This window comes from Zalophus californianus, chromosome 1 (assembly GCF_009762305.2).
Source record: "Zalophus californianus isolate mZalCal1 chromosome 1, mZalCal1.pri.v2, whole genome shotgun sequence".
NCBI lineage: Eukaryota > Metazoa > Chordata > Mammalia > Carnivora > Otariidae > Zalophus > Zalophus californianus.
The window spans coordinates 183589182-183611411 of record NC_045595.1 but is presented as its reverse complement, the minus strand read 5'-3'; the positions used below and the strand labels follow the sequence as shown (position 1 = coordinate 183611411).

Sequence of the window (22230 nt, the reverse complement as noted above, 5' to 3'; positions counted from 1 at the left end):
TAATGCACTTTTCCTTTCAACCAAAGCACACCACAGTTCTTCTTACAGTCTTCATAGCTCTGTCTCCTGGCATGAGCCTGGGATTTTCTTTCCCACTCACCCCTCTCCAACCAGGTAGAACTTATAAAACTAAAGTGCATAGCTCACAGTAGGTGCTTAATAAGTGCTTACTTTCCAACAGATTCTTATTTTGTTTGCCTGCTGCTCTGTTCTGTGAGGTCCTCAAGTTGTCGCTCTAGGTTCTGAAGGGCATTTGGCAAAGACCTTATCACAGGATCTCATCCTTGATTATGAGTCTGTTTTTCCTCAATGGCATCTGTAGTTAGTTACTGTCTTGCTACAACCATACACTGCAGATTAGGCTGGTAACACACTGTATAGATAATAATAATGTTATTATCAAAGTTATTAAGAACAACTTCCATATATAGAATCCATTCAGGATCCCAAATTCTTTGAATATTTTATTTTTAATTCAGACCCAACACAACTAATTCTAACTTTCTTTCTGAAGTGTAAACTGACATAAGGAGAGACTAACTTACTGACCAAGGTAACAAAACTAATATATAATAGAGATATTATTCAAACACAGACCTATCTGAACCAAAAGTCTTTTCTCTGCTATGACATTTTGATGTTTTTAATGTTTCCTGAGTAGTCTCCCCTGCCCCTCACTGACATCCCCCCTCCCCCCTCTCTTTCTTTCTTGGTATGGGTAGGTTCTTTATTATTTTGGTTAAAATTAAATTATGAAAAGTAACATTCAGAGAATATGTGGTTTCTCTTATATTCTGGCTTTCTAACTTCCTATAAAACTTAGAGAAATCTGTGATACAAAGTTTCATTGTATTTCATTTGTAGGAAATATTTTTTGTAGCCATCACATTGAGGTATAAGTCATAAATTCATACTTTGTCTTTTCATGGTTCTTAACCAAACTGACTTGCCCACTAGCCACAGTGGCATAGTATGGGCCAACAATACAGTTAGGGGCCCATGAAAATATTTTAATTTATTTTAAAATCAGAAAAAGTGAAAGATTATACTCATGTTAATGTCAACACAAACATTAAAATATGTTTAATATTCTTTATGGTGGAAGGAACCCATGAAGGCAGAAGTAGCTAGGGCTCCCATTAGTTATAATGAAAAACACTGGGCTCTTAATCTCTTTTTACAGAAAATTTGCATAATTGATATATTATTCTAATTTGGTTATAAATTCCCAGACACCTAATGTCTGAATAAACATTTCATTAAGGCGTGGTCAAAATTTAGGAGAAATTGTACTAATTAGGCAAAACTAAATATTTTATAAAGCCATTTTAAAATATATACGTTAATTTTCACTGACAGTTTAGTGCCTTTCCTCCAGTGTGAACAACGATATTTCTGAATCTCTAACTATTACTATGAGATCAAAATAGCAAAAAAATGGGTAAAAACAAAGCAAAATAAACCAGCAATAGCCTCAAATCTGCTCCCCCAAATCCTTGAAATATCTAAAAGATATTCAAGATATTTGAAAATATCTTGAAATTTTTCAAAATTTCAAAAGTATTTGAAGATACTTTTATCCCCCTTTCATGTGACTCCTTCCTCAGAGAGTAAACATTTCTTAATGCACTCAACTATTTATCAACCTAAAGTTTGTCCAAAGCAGTGTTTCTCAAATTTTCTGTGTATTAGAGTAATTTGGGGTGCTTATAAAACTTCAGGTTTTGGGGCTTCAAGCCCAGGCTCTCTCTGTTTCAGTGATTCTGCCATGGGCCCTAGAAAACTTTATTTTTAATGAACATCTAAAGTGTTTCTGAAAAGTACAATCTATGGGAAATACATTAAGAGGCAATTCTAGAGTCATACAGATTTGTTAACTAGCACATAAAATCATATCACTTTTGTTTATTTACATATTTATTTATACTTATTTTTTACTTTTGTTTATAGTAACACCTCTATCAGTGCATAATTGAAAGAGCTAAGTAACCTGTTAAAGTACTTTTAAGTTTAAATGTTATATTCTAATAGAAGAGACAATTAACTTTTTAAGTTTGTAAAATTAATTAATTTCTGAATAGTCAATGCAGTTTAAAAAATCAAACTGCCCATGAATAAGCGATCTCTATAAACTGCAAATAATAGGCATTTTTCTTATCACTGCCCATGACTACTGTGCTACAGAAACTAATCACAACCATTGGAAAAATGATTCCTGTAGATAAAAACCTTTGTAGGATGTATATATGCAGCATTATTAGTTAAATAACGTACTCCAAAAGAAATGTTTGAAGATTCTATCACATTTCAGTTTCAGAAATAGACTTTCTATTTTATCGTTTTTACATTACAAAGGAGATTTTTAAAATCTGAAACAATCCCTCAATCTATTCAACAATCTGTTAGGCATGTGAAAAAAAGAAAACACACAAAAATAGGTATATTTGGGAATTGTATGTACATGTGTCCTATCGTTTCTAGATTTTTACATGAAGAATTCTTTGTTTAAAATTCAAAATTTATCTATAGATGATTCAAACCCAGATAACACTTAGCTCCTTGCAATTACCATCCTCTAGGTAAAACAGCAAGGTACTGAAGGGTTGGTGAATGGATAGGTGGGGAGGGTAAGCAGCAAATCATTTCAGACAATTTCACACTCAAGCCTTGTTGACATGAGGCAGGGCAAAGGAAATCACCCTGTCAGCACCTGCATCTTTAATGAAGGAAAACGCTGCTGCATATTTAGAGAAGAGAGAGGGAAAAATAAATCACGTTTAACTTTTAAAGTGGGCTGTCGGATTTATTCAAATAGAAATGCAACCTTGTGGGCGTCCCCCATCCCATGTAATTCCATTTAAAATCTTACAATATACACCTAGAATTCAACACTTTTTTTTTTTTTACCATAGATGCTCTTCAAATTTTCAAATCAACCCACTGTATGCAAAATGTATACTTTTAAAACATATCATTTAACATTTGTCTTTCATTGTCTTCCTGACATCTGTTGCAATCAGAGGTGGATGTTTAAAATGTAAAGATGGGTATCTGTCAGATTCCTTTGTAGGAGAGATTAAATAAAGATGTGGCATAGCCCAGATACAGAATGCCTCAGGAGATAAACAGTTGGCTTAAGAGTGCTTTGTATGTAAATAAGAGATGAGGTAAAGTGACAAGACAAATGTCTAGCAGTGGTTTTCATTCAGAGGCAGGTTTTCAACAGGCTCTATATGGAATGAAGGCAACGACTCTTGAATTGTTAGAGTGGCCTAACCATTTCCAGAATCCACCTTTTAATTATTCCTTTCTCTTAAAACTGATTTATAGTTTTAAACAAAAGTATTTTTTGATTTAAAATGTGTGATTTCTAGGCCACCCACCCTGACACACCAACCACTTCCCATACAATATTGTAAATATACGAAAATGTAAATATGATAAAAGATAAGCTGTTTTAACAATGCATTATATAGGGAGACAGAAGAGAAAATAAAAAAAAAATGTAAGCTGGGTTATCCATCAAGCCAAGCGTTATATTCAAATATTTTAATATTTAATGACACCAAGTAACCAAGTCACAGCTTTATTGAAAACCGCTTGATTATTGTGTTAATAAAATAATCTGCATTGTGATGGTTATTTGCATTGTTTTTTTTTATTTTGTGCCCTGAGGCATCTTGTGCCTGTCTACACTTCTGCTAAGATAAGTCATCAAGTTAAGTTCTAGAGATGATATACCTCTTAGTTTTTCAGAAACTTGTGACTTTTTTTCATTTATCTACCTTTTGCAATAAATTTCTGATGAAGGAGAATATTCTTTTCTCAAGGTGAAGAGTGGAGGTAAATCAGGTGAATGAGAAACAGTTTTTCCCATCATTGCTCCCTCTAAACTCCACTAAATTCACTCCAGGTCCGGATCTCTACTGAACTTGAGAAAGCTAGAACCACAACAATGAAAGACATCAGGGCCTCAGTTCATTCTAGGATTAACACGAAGGAGAGGAGAATCTGAAGCCGGTGACTACTCTCAGTAGTTTTGTCACCCCCTTAGCCTGAAACCAATGCTCCTGGGGGGCAAGCGGGTAGGAAAATGACTTCTGGTCCGTAGGTATTACTTTTGAAAAGCTAACAGTATATTTCTTTTGGCAGGTAAGTTACTTTGAAATAATTCTTGAACTCTGTTGTCCTGAACAAGACAGACATTTAACTTTATGCATCCCTTTTTCAGTCAGTACTCGTATTTCTTTTTAAGGTGTTGCCTCACAGTGGGCCCTGAGTTACTAATCTGTAGGACATCTTGTTAACTAAATGAAAACTGATTGATCACCTCTGAAACCAACCTACGTATTGTATGAAGCAATAAACTCACTTATTTTAAGCTCTCTTTAGTTATACAAGTGTTTGCATATAGGATAGTAATTGCAGAGTTTTGACAAATTTTAGACCTAAATGTTCAAGCTGATTGGTCTTCTTTGAAATGATACAAGATCTTCTTGAATGAAAGGTAACTTTATATTTCATACATAAACCTTACTCATCCCCACCATACACAATAATGCATGCATTCCTTCTTCCAGATATCTAGGTAAAGATGATTCAAATGACACGTGATCATTTTGAGATTTGATTACCTGCTTGATAACTAGATCATGGATTAAATTTATTGACCTATACTAGTCACTGGCTGGCCAGTTTAAGGATAATTATACCTAAGCTATAATCTGTATCTGTATGTATCTACAGTCATGGTTTTCAAACATTTTCATACAAATACCCTCTTTACTCTGCCTGACCATTTGAAAAATGATGAATTATTTTGTACTTAATTTGCATTTTTCACAAACTTTAAAAATGCCCTTTTTTCATAGTGCCAATCTTTGATATTTGGTTCATTCACTAATTTAAAGCAATACTCAACAGAATTCTGGAAAGAGAAGGGAATGTAGAAACAGGTTAAAAATAAAAACTTTTAGTAATTTCAGTAGTGTATTAAGTACAAAGTAGCTAAATGTACTTTGCTACAACAGACTAAATTTTCTGTATACTTCACCCTATGGAAATGTTTTTAACAGATATAATTCCATTTGTTTATTCACAACTCCCTTATCTGCCAGGTATCCATTTTAACCTAGCAAGGGAGAAAAAGTCAAGCTCCTAGATTATTTGAAAATTCTGATTTGTGTGTGGATACAAATGATAAATTACATATAGGTGCCAAATATTAAAATAAATACAACAGTAAAATAAATAAAATCCCAACTTCAAGGTTTAATTTAATGCAACACCATCTGCCATTCTTTTATGAATAACTTGTCTAAATTATGATGATAAATTAAACCTATCCAAATTAACTACAATTCAATCCCATAGTTTTATCTTAGAGGAAAGTTGACATTATATTTTGATTAGTGTATCAATATATTTTTCAATTTTCCTGTACCATAGCATTGGGTTTAGTTAATTTCCTATAAAAGAGTTTGAGTAAAGCTTTTTACAGCAATGTTATTCTAGCACCATTAATAAAATTATGACTTCAAGGAAACCAGTTCTAACTTCACTGGAAACAACAGTAACTATGGCAGCATATTGCATTTTTACTCTGACATTGTTCAGCCTGTTAATTAACATGTCACCCCTCTAAAGGAATTTCAGGTTTAAATACTTCACTCTTCTTGACGGCCCTTTTCTATGGTACTAACATGCATTTGTAACTGCTTTTCTTTTTGTGTTACACATTTCTTCTCAACTATAATTATTCTTCTTCCACCACTCTAATTCACCAAGTTAATCTAATAACTCTTCACATGTTTCAGTAACAGTGAATATTTTTGTCAATTTTCTCACTTTCTCTAGGGAATTAATAAAGTGCTCTGTATTCAAGAATATTTGATCCCTGAAACATATCAGCATGCATACTTAAGAAAACCATTCACACAGACTTACATGTTTGAAAGCAAATGAACAAGTTTGATTTACAAGACACACAATGAAAAATGAATTTAAAGCAAAGAAAGTATACTGGTTTTGATTTGATAAAACAGATGCATGGCACTTACCTGCAATAATCTGGGCCTGGAACAGGTGATCTTTGGACAAGCTGAGGAGTGATATTATGACCAAAAAAGGAACATGTTTCCATTTCATCTTTGTCCCTTCCTTGCATTACACCCAGCCAGTGACAGATAGGTTTTATCTGGAAGAAAAAAACAAATAGCAAATTATTTTTTAATGGTTAGCTATGTTGAGATAAAGATAGTACTAAAAATATTTTGTGAAAAATTATAGTTTAAATGCATTTGAAATATCACTTTTCAAAATGACAAAATATGTAAGTAGTTAAATACAACTTACACTGAATATATTTTAGGATATACATTTTGAACAAATATAGTATTTATTTTGAAAATGCATTTTCAATCAGATATAATCAGCAAATAATTCATTGGTTTTCTCTAGCATTTAGGCAATACCAGATACATGTTTTTGTTTTCTCACCAATTTAGTTGGAACACTCTCATCAGGTCCAGAAAACTCTAGGGTCCAGAAAACTTACTCATTCACTAAGCAAATATTTATAAACAGCTTATAATGAGCAAGTCACAATGCTACTTTGAAGATACAGCAGAAGACAAAACTAAATATTTTCTCTTTATTCAGGTATACAAACAATTTGAGGTCACTTTAATGACATCAATTTATAAACACTTTAAAAAAAAAAACTTTTGTAGATGTTCTATTCTGAAAAAGCACTCTGTTATCAGTCATGATGGACCCAAGAAATATAAAATAGTGCCTTGTAGATGATGACTTTAACAGATGGCAGAATAAAACTACAGGAATTCAGGAGGAAGATGGATCAGTTTTGCTTGGGAGAACTGACCAAACTTACACTAAAGACATGGCATTTGTGATATGAGATAGTATCTGATAAATAGAAAATACTATTCAAATGAGAGAACAAAATAACCAAATATCCAAAGGAAATATATATATATATATATATATATATATATATATGCATGTGTGTGTGTGTATTCCAACAATACATTGATATATTCAGGGAACTGTAAGGGGAGTTATTTGGCTGATAGTAGAGTTTGCCAGAATACAGTATGATAGAAAACTGGAAAGATAAAGACAGGCAATGAGGAATCGCTGTAGAATTTAATGATAGATAATAATATGACTCAAATTATTGAGAAGATAACTCTGGTAGGAATGTGAAGGATATAAAGTAATTATGAAGGAAGTTAGCATGGAAGCCATAACCACAGTACAGAAACATAATAAATGTTTACAAAGGACCCTGGGAAAGGAAATGAAACCAATGGCTGGTGGGGTCGGGAGTCAGGTGACATTACACAAGAATACTTTGCAGGACTTAACATGACATTTAGGAGCTAGGACATAGAAAGACATGTACTCACTTAGTCAAAAATACATAAATAAATCTAGCACAAAGAAAATGTAATGTGTCTCTAAAGAAAAAGAAAGTTCTAGCACACATCTTGTGACACTCAGAATGCCAACTTGAAAAAAGGATGACCTACTTGAGTCTGTAGGTTTACTCCCACAAAGCCACCATCAATTTATCTAGGTGAGCTGAGCTGTCCTACTTTCTTATCACTGTACAGTTAATTGCCAAGTTTTCCTTTAGCAGAGCCTCCTAATCCTCCTGCCAGACACCACAATCACTAAATTCACTTAAGATATTTGAGGATTATTTCTTCTCTTTCAGAATTCTGCAAGCTCCTCCTGTCTGGGCTAGAACCTTGCCTGCAAAGAAATATTCTTGGCTACCGTAGGCTACTGTAGGCTCATGTTTGTTATCCATTTTCTTTGACTGGAGCTAATGCCTTTGTAACTCTCCTTACCCTGGTATCCTACTCATAAATGACATCACATACCCCCATTATCTTCCATGTATTATCTGTTTTAAGTGTCAAATGACAGTAGAACATAGATTAGATTTCAGATAATCACAAATGTAGATGAACAGTTCCACTCTTCAAACTCTGCAATTGTTAGTTTGTCCAGAGGCTTCTTCTCAGTTATCCCTTGGTATTTTGGCTTATAGTCACATTTCTCAGTGATGTAGAGATGATCAGTTCTTCCAGAGAAAATGTATAAATATACTGCATCCTAGTAATTTCTGCTTGACTGGGTTTTGATATAACAGATACCCTGTCATCTGGATTCTGCTTGCCTAGGGATATTCCCATCTTCCTCCTTTCTCTAACATTTGATTATTATGTGCACTAGACATCAGAGTTCCTGTTTTGAGATAAACTCTAGATCTTATATTCCTTATAGTTTTATAGTAAACTATAGTAAATTATTCCTTATAGTAGTTTTGCCTCAGCTTTTGATGTAAATAAAAGCATGTTTGAACCTAGAGGTTATTTATGATTTGCTTATTATTTGAAAATTTAGAATTATTATATTAGTTAAATGATACTTTAAAGTATATTTATTGAAACTGAGATGTTCATATCTGTGGTTGCTTATATTCTAACAATTTCATTATTAATTACAAATAACTTATTTGCTGCCACTAGCCATTGAAAATAAAAGCCCACATAAAACATGTGCATTCTTTTAAAATCAATGCAACAGGGGCACCTAAGGGGCTCAGTCAGTTAAGCCTCCAACTTGTGATTTCAGCTCAGGTCATGATCTCATGGGTTGTGAGACTGAGCCCAGGGTCCGGCACGGTGCTCAACAGGAAGTCCGCTTGAGATTCTCTCCTTCTGCCCCTTCCCCCACTCATGTGCTCACTCTCGCTCTCGCTCTCTCTCAAATAAATAAATCTTTAAAAAATAGCCTTTAAAAATAAAGTAAAATCAATGCAATAATCATAACAAAATAAACCTGGAAGTATAAATATTTATTATAATTGAACTTCTGCCAGTTACATTAATAGGATTGTGCTTTCTCTCTTTCAAATAAATAAACAAATCTTAAATTTGTTTTAAGATTTATAATTTTGTTGGGAATGATAAATCTATGGAAGTAACACAGTGTACTATTCTAGAAGCACAGATGGTAATACTAAATTCTTGGGTATGAATCTCAGCTCTACCACTCATGTTGTTTGACTTTAGGCAAAAAAAATTTAAGCTTTCTTAATCTCATCTTTCTCAAATATAAAATGTGAATAATAATAGTTACATCATCAGGTGAGATAATACGCATGGAGTGTCTAGAAGAGTGTCTGTTTCATCACCTTATATCTATTAATATTAATAACACCATGACTCCCAACTTCAAATAGCATCCAATGAGGTTCTTCCAGGATGAAGATGGAAACAATTTTTGATTTGCATTTACATGTTGCTTCACATTTGAATAGTGTCTGTTTTAGGTTTAACTTATAAGACATTAGGGGTTTTGATTTAGTTTCATGAACTTTATTAAGTTAAATTTATATATGATAAAATGAAACCATTTACAGCATAGGTTTAAATTTAACAAACATATAGAGCTATGTAATGTCCACCCCAATGGTGATATAGATACTTTCCACAGGTGCCTTGGTGTTAAAAGCTAAAATTTTATATGCATATGCTGTGCATGAATATGTGTTGCTGGTGTGCATTTTCAAATAAAAATAAATGCATTGCCTGCCTGCTCTTAGGAGGAGGACTGCCTTAAAGATAGTTTTAACTTGTTCTAATAATTACTATGAAATTTCTTGGAAAGGAGAAAAGTCCTATAAGAAATTAATTTAGGTAAATTCATGGTTCAACAAAGTAAAACATACTTCTTTAGGCATACATTTTGGATTACTTAAGCGTATCAGTGGATCACAATGAATATATTTCAGTCTCTTCTGAAACTCTTCAGCATAGGTAACTCACTCTCTCTCTCTCTCTCTCTCATATTTAGGACAGAAACTATATTTACCAAAGCTTTCCTTGTTACTAACCAAAATTTGTTCTTCTTTAAGTTATACTAATCTCTTAGTTTTCCTTTTCAGTTGAAAACAAAGAGTGCTCTGGGAAATCAAAATAGTTTTGGAATCTCATCTTCCCAAACTTTTCATCATATTCAGCTTCTGCTTAACTGATTATCACCCAATGAGTCAAAAGTTAGAACAGCTGGAAATGTTCCCCAACACAACAAAACCAGGAACTGTTGATTTTCTTTGTCCTAGTCTTAGATGAAAGAACTAACAGTGGCCAGTGGGTAATAGGTGAGCACCAAACCTGGCTGTCCTTGTGAGATCAAAGACCAGGAAAGGCCAGACTCCTTTTGAATTCTGCATATAATAGATGAATCAGTCAGCAAACTACACGCAGTAAGGAGATACTCTCCTTCTTTACAAATGAGATAAACTGAAGTTTGGTCTATTCAAATGACACTACCCCCTAAAACACCTAAAGGAAAATCGATCATGAAAATTAAAGGTCTCAACTCAAAAGAGTCTTTGGCAAGTTCTGGAACTTTAAAAAAGACTTAAGAATGCAAAATTAGGTTTGACGAGAGAGCTATAAATAAACAAATAGTTGGGATGCCTGGGTGGCTCAGTTGGTTAAGCGGCTGCCTTCGGCTCAGGTCATGATCTCAGGGTCCTGGGATCGAGTCCCGCATCGGGCTCCTTGCGCAGTGGGGAGCCTGCTTCTCCCTCTGCCTGCAGCTCCCCCTGCTTGTACTCTTGCTCACTCTCTCTCACCCATGCTCTCTCTCTCTCTAGCAAATAAATAAATAAAATCTTAAAAAAAAATCAAACAAATAGTTAATAAACATTTTTGCACAGTTAATATATGGAGAGCTCTGTGCCAGGCAGTGGAGATTCATAGAGACATGAAACAAATCTACACTCTTAATGTTAGAGCAGCAGATAATTTATTATATATTAGTGACAAAGACACAAAGGATGAAGTCGGCCATGGAAGAAGCTGAAGGTGGGGAGGCGACTGGGGTGGCCTAGGCTTTACAGGGTGTGTTGAAATCACACAACTGCAGAAACCAGGAAAGAGAGTGAGGGGAGACAACCATTGTGCAGATAAGTGTTGCTAAAACAGAAGATATGAAATAAAAAATAAAAATAAATAAGACATAATCTATATGCAGCACTTCACAGTTTATTTATTAGCCCATCAGATTTAATTATATCAGGAAAATAATACATAAATCATTATCTTCCATATGACATTATGAGTTCAGAACCTTCATGAGACTTGTCTGCATGAATATATGTCATTAGCACATATAAGTGAATTGAAATCAACTCTACTATTTTTCTTTCCACGAAATCAAAACATCAAAGAACTGCAAAGTCCTGAATACAAGGCTAATTCAAGGTTTTTTTCTTATCAACAGTGTGATGGCACATGGGAAGATAAAACTAGGTAACAACTATATAACTTGGGAATGAAAGTGAATCAAGACAAAAGAACCATGTAGAGGATTATTAGTATATTCTCAAATGTGTGGTGAACAGGATCCTTTATAAAAGTCTACTTAGGGGGATAAAAAGAAGGTATAAATATTAAGACACTGCAAAGGAAAGGCAATAGAATTTGGCGAAGCATATGACACTAGAAGCCAAAAAAGAAAAAAAAAAAAAGAAAAAAGAAAGAGGAAATGTGTGCTGCTATTTTCAAAATATCCATCTAGTAAATGGAAAGCTTAATAAGAAATGTATGTAGGTGTATGTGTGTAATTTTTATAAATGACCGGTAATTTACTCTTACTTTAGAGTTCTCTAGAATAATAATACATGTATAAGTCTGTAGGGAACCCTATTAAGAATTTATTATGGCTTCTGTTTAGTTGGGGGTGCTTTAAATTTGAAATAATAATAAAAGGTATATAATACCTTCTAAAAATGCTGATTTAATGCTTTTATATAGACAAGTTAAACTGGAAAAATTATTACCAAGTTCTTGAGTTAATGTCACATCTCTTACAAAAAGTATTATTTGAAAATAGCATACTACATATACAAGCAGGGCACTTAAATGAGTGATGGGTATTAAGAAGGGCACTTGTTGTGATGAGCATTGGGTGTAATATGCAAGAGATGAATCACTAAATTCTACTCCTGAAACCAACATCACCCTATATGTTAACCAACCAGAATTTAAATAAAAACTTGAAACAAACAAATAAACAAAAAGCAGAGCACTTAAAGCACACATGTAGGGTTTAGGGCTAAATAGATTAAAACACTTATACACACAGACACTTGCTTTATAATTCATTTATAATACCTTTGCCTTCTCATATACTTAGGGAACCCATCATTCTTAGGAGGATGTAGATACTATATATTTAGTCAAATGTTTACATTATCCTAAACCCCAAATTATTAATATCCTAGGTTTAAAGTGTCATTATTAACTTTCTGACTTCATTTATATGTATGGATTTTGTAAAGAAAAAAGAGGAAAAAAAGAAACTATAAGCAAAAGACTCTAGGAAAATGAGTTTCAAATCAATACTGAGAATAAAATCCATGATTAAAAAATAAAGGAGTGAAGGCAAGATAAAGACAAACCTGGAAAACAGGGTAGAGTCAATCAGGACTAGAGGAAGTAAGGGAATTAGCAAGATTTTCAGTGGTTGGTCACCTAATGTCTTGAAGCTCCTGGATCTGTAGGCAGAGCTATATTACTATTCACACTTCAGTTTTATTTGGATGGATCACAGACCCTATATCCAATTATGCCTCCACTCATTTCACAAAGACTAATTAATTCTCATTACATTTCCAGGAAACACACCATTTTAAAATATACCATGAGAAAACTCAGGACATGGTGATAAACCTCAGGCTGTATATAAAGAATGAGAGGATTTGAGACTCTCTATTTTGTATCCAAAATGAACTGAAATACGTTACCAAGTCAGGACAAAGAGTCGAAGAAACTAACTTTTTTTAAAAATTTATTTAGTCAATTTACTTAACGTAGTCCATCTATTAGGACCATGTAGACAGATATGTTACCATGAATTAAGAGTCAAAAGATAAAGTAATCTGAGACATACAATGTTTTAGAATTCTTACTCTTCAACCTACACTAAATTCAAAAAATGCCATGGACAATGTTTCTGTCTGCTCAAAATTTATATGTTGAAACTTAATCATCACATCCCCAATATGATGATTTTAGGAGATGGGGCCTCTGGGAGGTGATTAGGTCATGAGGATGGAGTCTTCATGAATGAGATTAGTTCCCTTACAAAAGAGCCCAGATAGTCATGGGGAGAAGGGAAGCCTGCTGTCTGTGAGCCAAGAATCGGCCCTCATCAAACACCAGATCTGCCAGGGACTTGATGTTGAACTTCCCAACCTCCAGAAATATGAGAAATAAATTTCTGTTGTTTACAATCCACCTAGTCTAAGGCATTTTGTGATAGCAGCCCTAAGACAGTAAGCAATTTGCCAAAATTTAAGGATCTGCTATATTCCTATATTGCCAAAATTTAAGGATCTGCTATATTCCTAAAACTTCCAAAATATTAAACTTCTGGTTGTTTTATACATTTCACTCATTATGGTGTTTAAAGACATAGCGATGAAACTGAAGATTATTTAAAAGAAAAATATTGGGATGCCTGGGTGGCTCAGTTGGTTAAGCAACTGCCTTCAGCTCATGTCATGATCTCTGGGTCTGGGGATCAAGCCCTGCATGGGGCTCCCTGCTCAACTGGGAGTCTGCTTCTCTCTCTCTCTCTCTCTTCCTCTGCCCCCCCCTGCTTGTTTCTCTTTCTCTCTCTCAAATAAATAAAATCTTAAAAAAAAAGAAAAGAAAAGAAAAACATCAAAAATATCAACTAGCAGTGAGGTGTTCTAAGAACATTACTAAGTTACAGTTTTAGGAGAATCATCAGAAAGAAAGGACAAATAATTATTTTATTGCTACAAAATGAGAATCTGAAGTATTCAATAGTTCTTAAAACATTGCACATGGCATATACTGATTGACATCTTCAAATAAAGTACTATGAGCAGCCTGAAGACAGTCAAACTAGCAATCACCATAAGTTCTAATGTTTGGTCTCCTTTCAGCATACTGAAGTTGGCATTTCATCACTGGTTTAAAGCAATGCTAGCATGACTTTTGAATTAGACATTTTAACACAGTGAATTGCAAGAATTCATATATGCATTTCAAGATTAAAATATAAAATCAATAAAGACAGTAAGATGGTTGTCAACCACTGGCTACAGTATCTTATCTAAATGATTGAAATGCAGTTATGTATAAAAATAAATGTAATATGCTATCTACAGGACATGATGAAGATAAACACGTCTCTCTACTATAGCTACCATAATCATTAAAGAATCAATGCCAAATTAAACTGCACAAATCCTTAAGGGGGGAGGGAGAAAAAAAGCACAGCAGTAACTGAAGAAAGGCTCAAATCAATTTTTCACCCTAAACATAATGAAGTTCATTAGTATTGCTAACATAAAGGCAAAGGTAAAGACAGCAAAATGGAGATTTTTTATCTTCTTTCTCTTTAATTATAGGGTTGCTTCAGGCAACCTAACTTTCAGACTTGCTTAAGAAAAAGATTGTGTTCATATATTAGCAGAATTATGTTAAGAATGAGGAAATTTAAAAGATAATTTAATGCAAAGAAATGTTGCATGTAAAGATGTAGATAGAATGTAAAGATTTAATATAAAGAAAATTCCACCAGAATTGTTTCCTTTTTCTCATTTTGTAGCTAAAAAGAAAACAGCACATCAGGCATTCTTCAAAATCAATGTTCAAATTCACAAAGATGATTCCTTAAACGTGTACTCATGTACACAAAGACAAAAAGCAATTTTCAAACAAAAGCAATTTTCAAAATGCTCTGCTCACATTAGCTCTGCGTCAGATGAATTCTATGCCCACTTGACCTTCAATCATATTTTTCATTTCATCATTCTGATGAAAATTAGTGGGACACATGATGTTTGGTCATCCTAGCTAAAAGTGAATCCAGTTGCAGACATATTTTTCTAGAAAATATCATCTTTCAAGTAACATAATGTGGAAATAAACATCAACGGCCTCGCTATTCTAAAAATAAGTGTTGCCTCCAATAAGTCAGATTTATCTTAGCATGATAACAGAAATTAGAGGAAATTGTCTGGGCATTGGTTTGGTCAAAGAAAAGTTAGATATGAAGCTAGTCTGGCTTGACACTTATACTGAAAGGGAGAAATACAGAGGGGTAGAGAGGAGAAAAAGGGAGAAAGCACAAGAATGAGAGAAAATAAGAGAAACTGAACAGTTGATTTAGCAAGCATGTTCTGGTGGCAGTTCCTGGAAGTAACAACAAACCAATTGTATAGCAAGTGAGGTTAGTTATCTTCTGAACATCCTCACCTTTCAGAGAGTGCTGCCGTGATCATTCTCTTTTCTCTGTTTAATCTAATTGAAAAGGAATGCCTGGTAACTCTTTTTTTTCACTTTAGAGACCAAGACTTCAATTAAAGCCAGCCATTCCACAAATTAAAGGCGAACAACCCAAGCTGTGCTACTATTCAACACCAATAAGTACAAATATCTAATAAGGTTTAAAAAATGTATTTAACGGAATATGATGCCACTATTAGAATACCTTTTCTAGAGACAAAACAAAGCAAGAATATACCAAAAAGCATATTAAAATGACCATGCCCCTGTACCTATACTTCATTTATTTAATAATATTTCTTTGAGAACCTATTATGTGCCATTCTAAGATTCCAAAATGAATACCACACAGTCTTTGCCCAGAAAGAGCTTGTATTATGGCAGGGGAAACAGACCCAGATAAGTTACATGTAGGATGATCATTTCTATCACAGAGTTTAATAGAGTACTGTTCTATGAGATTGAAGCAATTAGGCTTCTGGCAAACTGGAAAAAGTTCACCACAGAAGTGAACATTTCAATGGATCTTGAAGGAATGGTTGTTGTTGATCGAGCCAAAAACAGTTTAAAACTGGAGAGGAGCAGAATTCAAAACAAAAGTATCAACTGTGCTGAGGCATGGAGGAAGGAGTCTGTGTGTTTAAAGAACAATAAATGATTTTATTTGGGTGGGATTTCAGGTGACATGTATGTGTGAGGCTTTGCTTAGAGAGGAAGTTGAAAATATAGAACAAAGCCAGGATGTAAAGAGCTCTGTGCAAAAAGACATTTAAGCAGAAGCAAGAATGGTACAAGTGTGGTTTCTAGGATAAAAATTCTGTAAATCATGGGCATGGAGCAAGCAAGTCTGAAGATCACAAGGCTGCATAGGTCACCATTGCAATAGTCTACAATTCTAGCAGCACGGCGAAGTCTGTCATTTAGCAAACACTAAATAATTGTGGAATTAATGGATAGATGAATGAACACAGTAATACGAACACAATGATATGCACCTAAACTAATGTACTTACAGAGAAGTTGGAAATACAAACACAAAGCTATCATATTCATGAAATCCATCTATCCACAAAGACTGCCATTACATTAGGCAAGGAATCATGGTGGCTAAAGACAGAAAACACTTACAGAAACATTATGCTTAACATAATAACCGGAGCAAAATGTACTCATTTTTGTTATTTGCTTTTATTTTCTAAACAAGTTAATTTCAAATACACTGCCTTGAATGTGTATGGAATCCTAAAATTGGTTCAATTCTATTGGGAGATGAGTCACAGCATCATTTTTAAATGGATGTGACATTTAAATTAAAATCTATTACTTCAGGTTTTGCTTTTTAAGTGCCTAAATAACTGTGTTTTTTACAACTGTTCTTATTAAAGCTTGATATTAATTTCCCAGCTAAGAGTAGAATACACATTCATACTTAAATGAGCTGCAAGTTTTTAGATTGCTTAAGAGCAAATAGCTCTAGAAATATCATTACCACAAATGCACATATAGCCTAGTTAATCTGAGCAATCGTCTTCACTTGTTTTGGATCAGTTTTTTTTTTTTTTTTTAGATTTTATTTATTTGACAGAGAGACAGCGTTAGTTTATGAAGATATAGTGGTAGAGAAGGGACAAAAGGAGCAAGCATTAAATTTCAGACTGGCTATTAGTAATGCTATAGTAAAAAACACAAAGTAGCAGAGGAGCAGGTCAAAGGTAATTTTAATATGTCAACATGCACAAAGACTTGTAACAAAAAGATTCACCCACAAAAGGCTATGCATGAAAGATGGAGGAAAATTCTGTGACGGGCAATTGTGTTGCATGCATTCTAGAAGGCAAGGGTTTTTGAAAGGCATTTAGCTTTCAACCACTCAGTGTTCCTGTGAATGTCCTCAGCAGGACCAGAAATGGAGGATTCAATTTTCAAAGATAATTGTGTCAGATAACTATCTCATGCCTTTTCAGCAAGAATCTGATAAACACCTAATTACTAACCAAGTGATTTTAGAGCTATATAGCTGGGCTGGTATGCAGGCTACCCAGAAGGACCTGGCCATTCAATATATCAAGAGGGAAATGCAGTTGGACTGTAAATTCATTTCATTTATTTGGCTAATGAAATCTTACCAACTATCCTATTCTAAACAAATAATTTATTATTTTAACAAAAGAGCAGAAATTTCAATGTAAAATCAATTATAGCCACACAAATAACTTCTCACCACAACCCATCCGGAACAATCTACTGAAAATAAAAATAGTTGCAGTTGGAATTTGGGTAGTGTATTTTCTTTGGGCAAGCCTTGTACAATTATACTGATGCTCGCTTGTTATGCTGCAGAAAGAAAAATCTTAATATATCTGGGGGTTAGAATTTGGCTCAACTCTTTTAATAATGATATAGCCATAAGTGCATGGCTATTCATCTTTGAACATATATGGATGAACACTCAGCTGGACTCTTCACTATTTCTGATTGTGATTGCCTATCATATTCTTTTACTTGTATTCCATGTTGTCATATGTAGTATAAGGCATAAAATTAAGATCCAATATTATATGCTGTCTTGATACTTGTGACATTGGGATAGTCTCAAATGGTCTAACTTTAGGGCACCTGGGTGGCACAGTCGGTTCAGCATCTGACTCTTGGTTTCAGCTTGAGTCATGATCTTGGGGTCTGGTACTGAGCCCCATGTTAGGCTCTGCACTCAGCGTGGAAGTCTGCTAAGGTTTTTCTCTCTCCCTCTCTTTCTGCCCCTCCCCACCCCAAGAACTTGCTCTTGATCTCTCTCTCTCAAATAAATAAATGAATCATTTAAAAAAAAAAAAATGGCCTATCTTCATTTGCCTCTCCACTCCACTCCTGTGGGTAAGATCCTCTAACAAAACAAACTTTTTACCAAAGGGACCAGGCACAGTTCTTGTTTATCCCTGAGTATAGGCTTTCATTACATAGCCAGCCATGAAATTTATTTAAACAAGCCAATTATATATATATATATATATATATATATATTTTTTTTTTTTTTTTTTGCTAAGATGGAGGAGCAGTAGGAGACCATAGTTTTGTCTGGTCCCAAGAATTCAGCTAGCTAGCTATCAAATCATTCTGAACACCTGCAAACTCAACCAAAGATATAAGAAAATAATAGCTGCAACTTGACAAATAAAAAAGCGACCACTTTCTGCAAGGTAGGCGGTGCAGAGAAGTAAATCCGAGTCAATATATGGGAAGAGAAACCACAAGCGGAGGGAGCCTCCATCACCTGGCTACCAGAAAGTGATATAGCAGCTGAGCACAAAATTGGAACTTTTAGAAGTCTGCTCCAGTAAGGGATGCCCTGCCTGAAAAGCACTCAGGTGGCAAAGCAGAGCAGAATCCCAGGTGGGACAGTGTGGTCTCAAGATCCTCAGGGTCACAGGAAGACCAGGGGTGAGAGCAGCAGAGTTCCCAGGCATCTGAGTGGGAAGCTAACTGCAGTCAGCAAGCCCAGGAGTGGGCTTTTAGCTTGGGGTTGCCATAAAGCACAAACCACGGCAGGGTCAGGCGATTGCTCCCCCAAGCAGGGCCCAGCAAGCAGCAGAACCTCCACAAGACCCCCCTTCATCCCCCAGGAGGACCAGCATGAGTATAAGCCTCAGGAGGCTGCAGGGCTTGGAGACTCGAAATGGGGTATGTGGCTAATATAGAAACACTCGGTCACAGGCTCGGTAAGCACAGAGTGCAGACGGAGACCAGGGAGACAGAAGTGATTGACTGCTTTTCCCTGAGGGCACACTGGGGATTGGGGGGCTTGACCTTTTGGCTCTGGAGCTAGAGACTGGGAGGCCACCACTTTCATTCTCATCCTCTAAAGTGGTGTGGAAAGCCTTCAGGGAACACAAGCCTCATAAAGCAATTGGCGCCACTTACTTAGCCTGGCCCCCTGGCAAAGGCGGTGCAATTCGGCCAGGGGAAAAGACACTGGAGAATCAGCACAACAGGCCCTCCCCCAGAAGATAAGCAAGAACATCCAGCTAAGACCAAGTTTACCAATCAGACAGAACTGCAAAGCTCCAGCACGAGGGGGAAATAGTATATAGAATTCATGATTTTTTGCTCAGGATTCTTTAGTCTTTCAATTCTTTTTTTCTCTTTCTTTTTTCAACCAATTTCTTATTTTATCAACTCTTTTTTTAAGTCTTTTTTAATTTTCATTTTTACAGTTACATTCTATCCTTTCAATCTATTTGATTTTATTTTTATATATATATTTTTTTCTTTCTTTACAATTTGGGGATGTAGGGTTTCTTTTAATAGACCAAAATACACATAAAATCCACTTTACTGCTTTTTTGTTCACCTGACTAATTATATTCTTTATTTTTAAAAAATTATTTTGTCTTTTAATTTTCATTTATACAGTTACATTCTATCCTTTCATTGCATTTAATTTTATTTTTGTACATACATAAGTTTTTCTTTCTTTACAATTGTGGGATCTAGTTTTCTAAACAACAGACCAAAATACACATAAAATCCACTGTATTGCTCTGTTCTGTTCACCTGTCTGATTATATTCTCTCTCTCTCTTTTTTTATTTTTTATTTTTGTTTCACTTTCGGGTCTCTTCTGATCTGTTTAGTGTATATTTCTCTGGGGTCATTTTTGCCGTTTTAGTATTGTGTTCCCTCATTCAACTATTCTTCTCTGGACAGAATGACGAGATGGAAAAACTTACCCCAGAAAAGAGAACAAGAGGCAGTACTGACTGCCAGGGACCTAATCAGTATGGATATAAGTAAGATGTCAGAACTAGAGTTCAAAATAATGATTATAAAAATAAGAGCTTGGCTTTAAAAAAGCATATAAGACACTAGAGAAAAGCTTTCTGGAGAAATAAAAGAACTAAATATACCCAAGTCAAAATCAAAAAGGCTATTAATGAAATGCAATAAAAAAATGGAGACTCTAACTGAAGGATAAATGAGACAGAAGAGAGAATTAATGATATAGAAGACAAAATGATGGAGAATAAAGAAGCTGAGAAAAAGAGATAAACAATTACTAGATCACGAGGGGAAAATTCAAGACATAAGTGATTAACATAAAGTGAAACAGTATTAGAATAATTGAGACCCCAGAAGAAGAGGAAAGAGAGAGGAAAGGGCAGAAGGTATATTTGAGCAATGACACTAAATTCATATTTTTCAACAGTTACTCTGAGTATAAATGGGCTAAATGCTGCAATCAAAAGACACAGGGTATCAGATTGGATAAAAAGCAAGATGCATCATCTGATATCTGCAAGAGACTCATTTTAGACCCAACGACACCTCCAGATTGAAAGTGAGGGGTGGCAAAACATTTATCATGCTAATGGACCTCAAAAGAAAGCTGAGATGGCAATCCTTATATCAGACAAATTAGATTTTAAACCAAAGACTGTAATAAGAAATAAGGAAGGACACTATATAATAATTAAAGGATCTATCCAACTAGAAGATCTAACAATTATAAATATTTATGCCCCAAACTTGGGAGCAGCTAATTATATAAACCAATTAATAACAAAATTAAAGAAACACATTGATAATAATACAATAATAGTAGAGGACTTTAACACCCCACTCACCCTAAGGGACAGATCATCTAAGCAGAAGATCAACAAGGAAACAAGGGCATTGAATGACACACTGGACTAAATGGACTTCACAGATACATTCAGAGCATACCATCCTAAAGCAACAGAATACACATTCTTCTTGAGTGTACATGGAACATTCTCCAGAATAGATCACATACTGGGTCACAAATCAGGTCTCAACTGGTACCAAAGGATTGGGATCATTCCCTGCATATTTTCAGACCACAATGCTTTGAAACTCGAACTCAATCACAAGAGAAATTTGGAATGAACTCAAATACCTGGAGACTAAAGACCATCTTATTAAAGAATGAATGGGTCAACCAGGATATTAAAAAAGAATTAAAAAATTCATGTGAACAAATGAGGATGAAAACATGACTGTTTAAAACCTTTGGGATGAAGCAAAGGTGATCCTAAGAGGGAATGATATAGCGATACAAGCCTTTCTCAAGAAACATGAAAGTTCTCAAAGACACAAGCTTACCTTACACCTAAAGGAGCTGGAGAAAGAATAGTAAATAAAGCCTAAACCCAGCAGGAGAGGAGAATTAATAAAGATTACAACAGAAATCAATGAAATAGAAACCAAAAGAACAATAGAACAGATCAACAAAACTAGGAGCTGGTTCTTTGAAAGAATTAAGATCAATAAACCTGTGTCCAGACTTATCAAAAAGAGAAAGGACCCCCCAAAAATAAAATCATGAATGAAAGAGGAGAGATCACCACCAACGCTGAAGAAATACAAACAATTATAAGAACATATTATGAGCAACTATATGCCAAAAATTAGGCAAACTGGAAGAAATAGATGCATTCCTAGAGATGTATAAACTACCAAAACTGAACCAGGAAGAAATAGAAAACCTGAACAGACCCATAACCAGCAAGGAAATTGAAGCAGTAACTGAAAATCTCCTAACAGGGGCGCCTGGGTGGCTCAGTCGTTAAGCGTCTGCCTTCGGCTCAGGTCATGATCCCAGGGTCCTGGGATCGAGCCCCGCATCGGGATCCCTGCTCCGCGGGAAGCCTGCTTCTCCCTCTCCCACTCCCCCTACTTGTGTTCCCCCTCTCGCTGTGTCTCTCTCTGTCAAATAAATAAATAAAATCTTTAAAAAAAAAAAAAAAAAAAAAGAAAATCTCCTAACAAACAAGAGTCCAGGGTTGGATGGCTTCCCAGGGGAATTCTACCAAGCATTTAAAGAAGAACTAATACCAATCCTTCTG

General features: G+C 34.8%; 1 protein-coding gene across 1 annotated transcript in view; it reads right to left on the bottom strand.

The window, feature by feature from the left end:
* ROBO1 (roundabout guidance receptor 1) overlaps positions 1-22230 on the bottom strand; it is a 1115645-nt gene that overhangs the window by 948769 nt on the left and 144646 nt on the right. Inside the window, 1 exon segment of the mRNA XM_027585188.2 lies at positions 6060-6196. Coding sequence (XP_027440989.2) covers positions 6060-6147 — 88 coding nt within the window. The 5' untranslated portion in view covers positions 6148-6196.